The 11629-nt window shown below is 38.2% G+C and overlaps 1 protein-coding gene across 1 annotated transcript in view; it reads right to left on the bottom strand.

The window, feature by feature from the left end:
* Nucleotides 1-251: 251 nt before the first annotated feature.
* The window catches only part of sf3b2 (splicing factor 3b, subunit 2), a 43245-nt gene continuing 31867 nt past the window's right edge, over nt 252-11629 (bottom strand). Inside the window, exons 17-21 of the mRNA NM_001105277.3 lie at nt 11164-11306; nt 9408-9515; nt 6366-6465; nt 3432-3626; nt 252-450 (exon numbers count right to left, since the gene is read on the bottom strand). Coding sequence (NP_001098747.1) covers nt 379-450; nt 3432-3626; nt 6366-6465; nt 9408-9515; nt 11164-11306 — 618 coding nt within the window. The 3' untranslated portion in view covers nt 252-378. The remainder of the gene's footprint in view (nt 451-3431; nt 3627-6365; nt 6466-9407; nt 9516-11163; nt 11307-11629) is intronic.

Below are 11629 nucleotides of genomic sequence, written 5' to 3'. Positions count from 1 at the left end.
GAACCGCCAACTATTACAGCATATGTTTTACGCAGCGGATGCCCGTCCAGCTGAAACCCAGCACTGGGAAACACCCATACACCCTTATTCAAACACACTCGCACATTAAAGCCAAATTAGTTTAACAAAAATACATAAAACTGCTCATTTGGGATTTTTGTAATAGTGTAGCAGCAATGTGGGAATCTGTGTATGACCTTAATAATCATCTAAAATCCCCAAAACAGTGGATGAAATAAAAGCTCTGAGCGTGTTTGTCATGGACTGGGATTTTATTTACAAAAACATTGACCGTAAATGAAAAACGTGGCTCACTGTAAGGTGACGCACAAACACATGTGTGCTCCCGCACAATAAAAGACTGAAGGACGAGCAGATCTAGAACTTGAACTCTTTGTATTTCTTGGCTCCTCCGCGTGTGTCCTGCGGCTGCGCCTTGCGCTTCTTTTGCTGAAAGAAACAAATCACGAAAATATTTCAGGAAAAAAAATCATTTACAAACACAAAAAAAAGAAAAAGATGAGTTTACAATCTCAACAGGATGTTTAGCGTTCTCAAAATGCTCAGTTTCTGCAGGTGAAAGACTACATCTACACCAGAAGTGTCCACACTCGGTCCTGGAGGGCCGGTGTCCTGCTGATTTTAGCTCCAACTTGCCTCAACACACCTGCAAGGATGTTTCTAGAAGGCCTAGTGAGAGCTTGATTAGCTAGCCCAGGTGTGTCTGATTGGGGTTGGAACTAAACTTTGCAGGACATCGGCGCTCCAGGACCGAGCTTGGACATGCCTGCTTTACACTGATCTAGGAATGAAGAGATTAACCGATTTCACTGTTAACTGAGCTTTATTTTGACACGGTTAATTAATCATAAGGACTTCAACACCACGTTTCTGCACTGAACAAAACTGCTGCAACAAAGTAGAGATGCACCAATATGGATTTTTTTTTTGGCTGATATCAATAACCAATAACTCTTAAGATTTGCAGTCAGATAATCGATATTCTATAGCCGATAAATATAAATACTTCAAAATGTTATATTTTTATACGGTAAACAACTGATTTTATTTAAAAAAACTTCATAAGTTTGATCTGATCTTGTGATCTGAAAAGCCCAGTGGTGCTCAACCTTTTTATCACCGCGGACCGCTCCACGCTAGGGTTGTAACAATATACCGGTATGACGGTTTACCACGATTTGAACGTGCACGATTATCATACCATGAACAATTGCATATCAACGGTTTTAACCCTTAAAGACAGAGACAGCCACCCGCGGCTAAAAATAAGTATTGCTCTTAAATGTTTAATAACTTTTGATCCGCTGATCCGATTCATACAATTCAAAGATTGGCATAAAGAAGAGAATCTCAGCTTTCCAGTGCTGTATCACATAACATTCGCGGACTTTCAGAGGCTCCGGAATCAGTGCGGTTACGTCATCAACATTTGACAACGCTGATTTGACAAAGAAACGCTCGTCACTGTGTCTCCGGACAAATCAGACATGATACATTGATGCATTGTCCCTCCTCCATGCCCAGATTGGTTCAAACTCGCTATATCACAACCAATAAGCATAGGTTTCACTTTTGTTTGTGGACCAAGCTTTTTGAACAACACGGAATAAGAGATACTGTAGGCATACATTTATGCGCGGCTAAATAAAACGCAAAAAAAAAAAAAGTTTTGCATGAAATAATTCTCATACTAAGCACTTTTGCATGCACAGCAGCACAGAAACATGACAAAACAGTGACACAGCAAAGACGAACTGCTGCTCTTGCTGTTTTCAACAGACACAAATGAAGATGCAGCTGTTTGTCTGCATTGCAGACAACCATATCCAAATCCATATCCACAGACAACCATATCCATGCTGGCACATAAAACCTAAGGATGTTCCATATTGAATCTAGTTTCGTTATGTAACTATTTATAGGATAGTAAATATTTATATCTATTTTTTACTGAGGATTTGCACCATGTTTATTTGGACTTTATTTGGACTTTGACACATTATTTATTATTTTCTTATTTTTTTATTTGTTCATTGTAAGTGGTGTTGTTTATAGTAACTGAAAATATATTATTTGGAAAAAGTCAAATTTGCTTCACTGTTCTATTATTTTGTAACACTTGTAACATACCGTATACCGCGAAACCGTCAAACCGTGGTATTGTTTTAGACGATTATCATACCGTGAAAAATTCATACCGTTACAACCCTACTCCACGCTTTGACAATTTTGATTGAGACGGTGGTTCGTAGGTTGCTATGCGACCATCAACCGTTTTCTCAGAGGAACAAGCTGACAATACATTGCTGTCACTCTTATACAAGTTTCATTAATGGATAAAGTTACTAAGCACTGCAGTGTTGGGGTCTTCTGTGTTTGAGATGGTTGGTCTATTGAAATGTGTATATTCCAGATAAAGTACGAAGCTGATCGGCAGGGCCAGACAGAATCTGTGGACATTTTTTGCTATTTCTGCTGAGAATTTCATTTTTAAAAAAATATATAAAAAAATAGAAATGGATGGATTTATGCAGAATAATTTTAGGAGTATCATAACTAAAAACTTAATAAAAATACATTTTTAACTTGTATTTAATGTTTACATTGCAAATCCAATTATATTCACTTATTTGGTAAACAAAGCAAGTCTCTCATATAATATATCTACTAAAAGACAGAAAATATTCATTTACAAACTACTGTTCAGAAACCATATGAAATTAATATTACTATTATTATATCATAATGATATTAGTAAAATTTATTGAAATAAATATAATAATTGAATAAATATAAATTTACACACAAGTAAATAAATAGACTGAATAATGGGCTCAAAATCTGCAGATTTCTGCGCTCGCCTACTGATCGGTCAGTTCTTGTCACGTAACTTGCGGTGCGCTTGTGGCCTTAATTCAACAGGGTGCAACTGAAAGGCGCGAGCGTGTCACACCCATAGACTGTAAAATATATGGACGTAGTGTCCGTGACGTCACCAATTGGTTTCTGAAGAGCGCAAAAGAAGCCACAAGTAGGCGCGGCCAACCGTCGCCATTTTGTTCGTGCGTTATCGCACTCACGGCGGGATACCAAACAAGGGCAAAGAGGCGGAGAGTGAGTGGAGCTACAGACACCTGCTGGCATTTAGCTTGGACCTGGCTCAGACACTTTATTTACACACTGGGTTTTAAGCATGAATATTAATGTGATGATATTGATGATGTGATAATGTGATATATTGATTGATACTTGTGATGTGAACGCTGATGTGGTGAAGCCAAACATACATTTGCAGTTAAATACAGAAAGTCAAATCTGCAGGACACTGACTCTCCAGCACCGAGTTTGGGCAGCAGCCCTGCTTTAATGCAGTAATGCTAAAAGTCTTGAAGGCTTGCGTGTGAACTGACCTTCTGTTTGGCGGCGTGCTCGGCCACCATGTCGCTGAAGTCCTCCTTCTCCACCTGCTGCTCCCGGACGTGCTCCTCGTACTTCTGGGTCATGGCCATGGGGTCCAACTCCAGCTCCTCTGGGGCCAGAGCAACCTCCACACCCTGAGAGTCTCCGCCCAGCACAGACACGCCCACCTTACGACTTGTCACCGTCTGCACCAATCACAGCACAGAGAGGCACTTTTAACATTTCTGACATGCATTTTAAAAGAGAAGAGGCTATAATTAATAAAAAGCTGTATTATAATAATAAAAATAGATATTGATCTTATAAAACAGGGTTAACAAGCAAAAAAGTATACTGAATGACTTAAAATTGACATTTAAGACAAGATTTACAAGACATTTTACAAGATTTATAAGACAAACCGTATTTAGAAAAAGCAATACTTCAGTATTTCCACTCTGAATCATTTTTGAATGAATCATTTGAGTCAGAGTCTACGATTGACTAATAAATGACTTCATTCTGACTAAGACTTGATGCTTCTTTCTAAATCAAACATTCAGCCATTTTGAATGAATCATTTGAGTCAATGATCCATTCATAAAAATGATCCATTTATAAATAAATCAGCGGTTTTGAACAAATCATTTGAGTCAAGGTAATTAAAAACTGATTCATTGCTTCATTCTAAATAAATCTGTGATTCTGATTGAATCATTTGAGTCAGAGACAATGATCCATTGATAAAAATGTCATTTGAGCCAATACATTTATGAAAAGATTCAATTTAAATAAATCTGCCATTTTAAATGAATCATTTGAGTTAATGATCCATTCATATATTTGATTCACTGCTTCAAACTAAATACAGCAGCTGTTCTGAACAAATCAATTCGAGTCAATCTATTTATAAAAATGATTCATTGCTTCATTCTAAATAAATCAGTCCATTCTGAACAAATCATTAGTCAAAGATCCATTCCTAGAAAATGCTTTTTTTTTCCCTAAAATTCTCTATTCTAAACAGATCATTTGAGAACATCAACAATCCTTTAATAAAAATGCTTCATTTATAAATAAATCAGCTGTTCTGAATGAATAATTTGAGTCAATGATCCATTCATAAAAACTATTTATAGTTTCAGTCTAAATAAATCTGTAATTCTGAATGAATCATTTGAGTTAATGAACCATTCATAAATTTGATTCACTGCTTCAATCTAAATACAACAGCTGTTCTAAACAAATCAATTAAATCAGTCCATTTATAAAATGATTAATTTGATTCATCGCTTCAACCTAAATTAAACAACCATTGTAAATGAATCATTTGAATCATGTAAATGAATCATGAGTCAACCCATTCGAAAAAAAGATTAACTGATTCAAACTAAAGAAATCAGCCCATTCTGAACAAATCATTTGAGTTCATGATCCATTCATTAAAAAGATTCATTGCTTTAATTTAAATAAAACCGCCATTCTGAACGAATCATTTGAGTCCATGATACATTCATTAAAATGATTCATTGCTTCAATCTAAATAAAACCGCCATTCTGAACGAATCATTTGAGTCCATGATACATTCATTAGAATGATTCATTGCTTCAATCTAAATAAAACCGCCATTCTGAACGAATCATTTGAGTCCATGATACATTCATTAGAATGATTCATTGCTTTAATCTAAATAAAACCGCCATTCTGAATGAATCATTTGAATCAATCCAGTCATAAAAATGATTCATTGCTTCATTCTAAAAAAAATCAGCCATTCTAAATGAATCGTTTGATCCGAATCAATGATCAATTCATGAAATGATTTTACATAAATGAGCCGTTTGCAACAAATCATTTGAAATAATGACTGAGTGAATCGCTCATTAAGAACTGTAACTGACTGAAATTATCATAGTTATGCATGACAGGCTAAACCAGCACAAACGAAACACATTGCTAAATATTGAAATAAAAATGTTTTTAAAATCACACACTCCTAACAAACCCATCAAACGTCTAAAATGTCATTTGTCTCAAGTAAAGGCAGCATTTATTTCTGCATGTCAGTGCTGTAAACCGTATATAGCTGCACTTTTCTGATCTACAGCATCATATCCGCCAGCTGCTGCTCGTTTCCCTCTTCTGTGTCATTTTAAATGCAGATGAAGGCCATATGGATGCAGTGTGTGCGCGCGTGTGATGCTGTGAAGCGGATCTGATGCAGACGCTCTGCTATCTCATCAGCCATCCAGACATCTTAATTAGCCACTAAATCAGGGAGTACTCTGGGATGAGGCGGTTGCTGTCTGAAGGTGAAGTGATTTAATATCAGAAATACAAACCACCAGTGTACAGGTTTAAAGTATGAGTGAAATCCAAACTAACTATGTTGATTATGTTAGCTCACGTTGCTAGTTTTGTGGTGAACAGTTTATCTGTGCATGTCATTAAGAAAAACATAATTGAAATCTGAAAATGCACTTCCTGTTTATCTCAGATTAGGTCCGTCTGAGATAGTGGGTGGGGACAACAAACTTAACCACGCCCCCCAGCTGTCAGTTTTAACAACAAACAGAAATGTTGAGGAGGAGGAGGAGTCTGTTAGGTTGTAATAACTCTACCCAAACCCTTTCCCCCATCTTTCTGAATGAAATGCCGACTTTACTACATCCAATCAGCTCGCAGAAGAAAAATCAAGTCACGCCCACTGGGTTCTTATTGAATATTCTATAGGAATATAGGAAATTTCTATAGGAAATGCATCACAATATGAAAAAAAAAATCAGTCACAGTTTCCAGTTCATGCAGACTTTAAAGGTCCCGGATTAATACAAGTGTCAGCTTTCACAGCAGACACAGAAAGCACTGCGCTATGAAACCTATTCATTTCAATGGTTACACAATCATAGTTAGTTGCTGCACCAAACAAAGTGTAAGAGCGTACGGTAGTCATGTCGTAGATGTGTGTGGACGCCATCATAGCAGCTCCGACAGGTCCCGTCCTCCTCTCCGGCAGCACAGTAAACAGCTGAGGAGTCTCGTTGCTGAAAACACACACAAATACTTTAATACATAACCCTAAACTACGCACTTAAGCATCATTTTACAAGCACAGATTGTAATTTTATTATCATGGATAAGCCATATTTTACAAGCTAAATGCCATCACTTTCATCACAACGATTTTTTAAAATTTAGGCTGACTAAAAAGTTTAACTTGGTGTTTTTTTCTAATCCGATTAGCCATAAAAAGCTTTTAGATGTTTTACAACAACTTCAGGCATTCATATACTGCTCGGTTTTATTGAATAAACCAAAACTCTTGTTTCTATTACACTTTACAGTAAGATTACATTAGTTAAATGTTAACAAATATGAATAAATATTGTAATATATTGTCTACATTTGTTCGTCTTGGTTAACTAATGAAAATACAACCTTCACTTTTAGTTCATGTTAACTCACAGTGCATTAAGATAATGTTTACAAGCACGACTTCGCATTTTAATAATGCATTAGTAAATGTTGAAATAAGATTAAATGCAGCACATGCTATTAAAAACATTAACTAATTAAAGCTGCATTAAACTCTAGATCTTCACAATATAGCATCGCTAGAACTTTCAGATAACACCTCCCAAATTTGGTGCTGATGCGATAAAATTTGTGGGAGCAGTTTGTTAGTGTAAAACATGTTATTTCCTGTTGCCAGCAGGTGATGCTATAACTGTAATTGGATATTGGCATGTAAACGTGTTCAGATCAAGGCTGTTATCAAACGTGTGAATTGAGGCAGATCAGACAAAGCATGCCTGAGTTATAAAGCCCCATTCACACGGGGCATCAGCGTCAACGCTTCCCATTTACTTTGAATGGATAACGTCAGGCGTTGCCGAACTGCATTGTGGATCCGTCGGCGCCGCTTCAGAGGCGTTGCTCGCTGCAGAAGTTGGGACTAGCTCAACTTTGAGCGCTGACGGAAGCGTCAGCCAATCAGATCGCTGTATGCAAATACACCAGCTAGACAATAGACTATTACTGACTGAATTTAATTAGCTGATGCTGCTATGACAATCGCCTAAGACACGCCTTCAGTCAAGCGTTGACACTGAAGCCCTGTGTGAATGGGGCATAACAACTTCCTGTTTCGTGGCGAATCGTTAAAGTTTGCGAGGCCGACACGGACACGCCCTTTGACGAAAACTGTAGATCTTCACAATTTAACATCGCCAAGGCCTTTAGATGACAAAACCTAATTTTGGTGTTGATACTATTAAATCCCTAGGAGGAGTTCGTTCAAACGATCTTCAAAGAGTTTTTATACTTGGCGCGGTTAAGTCATTTTGTCACGCCCACTTCTAAAACCTTTCAAACGTAAATTTTTGCCACTTCTGGGGCATGTGCAAGTTTCGTGAGTTTTTGGGCATTTTTAAGCCCTCAAAATCGAGATTCATTCCGGAACGGAATAATGATAAAAAGCGGAGCGATTTCAATATGGCCTACGCACCGTAGGTGTTTGGTCCCTAATAAGACCCTTATTGGAAACTGTGACCCTGATTTCTCGGATTACACTTTCATGCAAATTTTACCAGTGATTTACAGCACCAAAACAACCACGTCCATAACCCAGGACAGGTCACCGCCCTGTACTTTATTTAACCTCTACCACAGTTGGTCTGTGGTCAAAAACATCCTTCAAATATCGCCCAGAGCACTTTTAAGTAGTGATGGCGGCTTTAAAAACACTTCATAAACCTTAGAAATCTTTAGTTTTAAATCAGTGGTTTCAGAGCGCGTATTAAATTGGCAAAGTCATGTGATTACAGTAACTTTGGCTTTATTTTAATGTCAAGCGTGTTTCAAAATGATAAATAAAATTGGTAAAAAAATAAAAATAGTAAGTAAAAAATAAGTAAATAAAAAAACGATGAATAAAATTTTATGCTTGGGGACATACTATAAAATCCAATTGAATCGCACAGATTCATCCAAAAATTACCCTCTAGTGGTGAATTTCTGAACAGCTCTGTTTTTATGTAATCTCGGATAATTTTTTAGAGTTTGTAGACATTTTATTGAGATGTTTGCAAAATGAAAATGAATAACAGTTAATAATAGCTATCAATAGTCTCCTGTTTGCTTGTTTAGCAGAGCCCACCATAAAACAAACAATTTATAAGCCTTGAAAAGTTATAAAAGAACGCATTATACAGACACAAAATATTTAATGAAGTTCGAATGTTTGATGAAGTCAGTTCTAAGGGCTGATTTAAACTTCTGCGTCAAACGCACGCGTATGCTACGGCGTTGACGCAGAGCCCTACGCCGTGGCCGTCGGTGTCGCTGACGTACACCTCTCAAAAAAATTTAACTACACGTCCAACGACGCGTAGCGCAAGCTCTGTGATTGGTCGGCTTGGTAGCGCTGACGAGTCTGGGCGGGACCGAGAGCCGTGCGAATGGCGGGAGCCCGATGCAGCGATTGTTTACAAGTGTGGAGTCCCGTAAAGGAGCTCCAGATGGAAAGTTTTGTTTTGAGTTTACCTCATGGTTAAAGTTGTTGCACGTATGCCGATTCCTGCCTCAAAATAGGCCAATTTGAGCCACTTGTACATTCAGGAAGTGTCCAGGAAAAGCAAAACAGCAGCGAAGAAACTCAACACAGAGGAACATTTACACCTCACTGCCAACTAGCGTTTCGGAAGTGTTAATGCAGACCAACAGAGACAGCGCGCAGAAGTATAAATGCACAGCTACACGCGTTGCATGCGCCGAGGGTTACGCCGGTCACTTGAGGCAGAAGTATAAACCAGGCTTAATGCAGGTCTTGTTGCATTTACACAGTTTTGACCTGTAGGTGTCACTACGGATGTTCGGACATTTTTTTACACAGTGAATAGTTTCTTTCAGTCGATTCAAAGGTTTGTAAAGCTCAGTTTCTCCCATCGCTACCCTACCCTGAAGTGTATTTCCAGGAGATTCTTACCCATCCATGGCCTCCTCGATCTTCTTCTTCCTCAGCTCAATCAGCTCTGGAGTCTCCATACCGGCAGGAACAGAGGAGAAGCCGCCGGGAGTGATCAAACCACTGTGACTGCAAATGAGAAAAGCAGAGGAGTGTCAACACAAACAACAGCAGGGTAACATCAAGACAGATTTAAGACAGGCTTTGTTTAGCTCTTGTGTGCTGTTGGGGATGTTTTCATCCACTCTGGGGTGATTTTTTGAGGTGTAATTTGGCCACAACTTTCTCAGTGTTTTAGCAAATGGGAGTTTTGGTGACAAATCTTATTTTGACACACATATTTTAAAAATGCAACAATGCATTCTGAGCAAATGTACTACCCTTTCAATGTTGACGGCTCCTTAGTCCTTAGGGATGCGGTGACACGATATTTCACCGAACAGATCCGCCACTTTTGATGCTCAAACAATCATAAAGCCCTCATGCTGCAGGAATTAGGAGGTTTGCTGAAGGTGCAGCTGTCGTTCAGTGAGGGGTTCGAGTCTTTAATAAATGACGACAGTTTGCGTTCACTGAACAGTAAGAATGATTAATATATCCATATGAAACAGTCCCTTAAAGTCAAGTCTGGCTTTCAGTTTTAGGCTTTGTCCATATCCCAAGTGAACCATGCCTGAGCCCGATTCAGCGCACACACACACACACTTCTCAAACGATCCGGGAAATGGGCCTGGGCACGGTACGGATAGCATAGTGCGAGTACGCCCTAAGGATTTCTACTAATGGTCCAGTTGGCCAGTTGAAAAGATTTTTACTTGCCTCATAAAAACAACATAAACACTAGCTGTATACTTTTTTTTTTGTTGACAAAATAACACCTCTCTTTTTATTAGACCTGTTTTTAAAAACTAAATGCATGCACACTAGTCTGTCCTTACCAGATGACAATAAATAGATTCAGAACTTTTAAACAAATGTTATTGTAAGAAAGATGATTAAATCATATTGGTGAAGAGAGGTAACGAATAAAACATTTTTTCAAAGTGGGATTGAGATCGATTGGGTGGTGATTGGTTGGATGCCGGCCCAATTGGGTAGTTTTACATTAGCACAGGAAAATGAAGAACTGTACAGACCTACAACACAATACAGTAAATTTAAGAATTTATAAAAATAAAGTCCTAAATAAAGTCTTACTTTATAAAAATGATTTAAGACACCGCAGACAGCCCGAGTCTGAGATCTTGTCCACACGAACATTGATATTTTCGAAACCGCACTTCTATTCTGTGCAGCGTCGCTGTTTGTCCACACGAGAACAGAGTATCGGGTGACTGAAAACTTTGACAACTCAGGCCAGGGTGAAGAATTTCCAAAACTCCGGGTACAGTGTGGTCGTGTAGACACTACAACAGGAGTTTGCGCGTCATAGTGTCAGCATGTTTGCTGTTTTCTCAATTGTGATTGGCCAACACGGCTGGGTTCACACCAAATGCAGAACACGTAAATTTGGCACATTCGCAGCAAACGTATTGCACATTCCACATTGTTTGACCGCAGGATGATACTCGACTTGGATACAGTTCCCACCAAATGCAGAGTTAAGTATCTCGCGAGTGAACTGCGAGTGTCATTAACGCCACTGTCGGTTTGGCGTGCCCTTAACATGTATGACAGTGCATTTTGTCAGTTTCATGAGGATGTACATTTAAAAATATACATAAAAGCAAGGTAAATTCCGTGTACTCGTGGACATGGACTGAGTTTGAGCGCTTACCTGTCTGCAGGAGTGAAGAAGCCGGTTTCGTCTGGTTTCTCCTCGTCGCTCTCCTCCTCCTCCTCTTCCTCAGAGGACTCTTCATCTGACGGCTCCAGCTCGCCCCACGGGGTTCGGTCCACTTCCTCCTCCTCCGCTTTAGCCTGTCCACAGCAGAACACAAACGAAAACAGTCAAACACCAAGGGAGTCAAAAGCATGTCGAACAATACAGAAGTGATATTTTTTTAGCTTGACAACATTTTATGCGAGAAGGAAGTGAAATTTCTTAAAACATTTGATTTCACACAAATAAATAAAACCAATATATTTTTATATAACTAACTGAAGTTTTATTCTAAAATTATCTATATATTTTTTTAAAATAAAAAAACACATATATATTTATACACAAACATACACAAAAAAAATAAAATTATATATATATATATATATATATATATATATATATATATATATATATATAT

The sequence above is a fragment of the Danio rerio genome, chromosome 7 (genome assembly GCF_049306965.1).
Source record: "Danio rerio strain Tuebingen ecotype United States chromosome 7, GRCz12tu, whole genome shotgun sequence".
In the NCBI taxonomy this organism is placed as follows: Eukaryota; Metazoa; Chordata; class Actinopteri; order Cypriniformes; family Danionidae; genus Danio; species Danio rerio.
The sequence above is the reverse complement of the archived record's forward strand: the minus strand, read 5'-3'. Positions and strand labels throughout refer to the sequence as shown.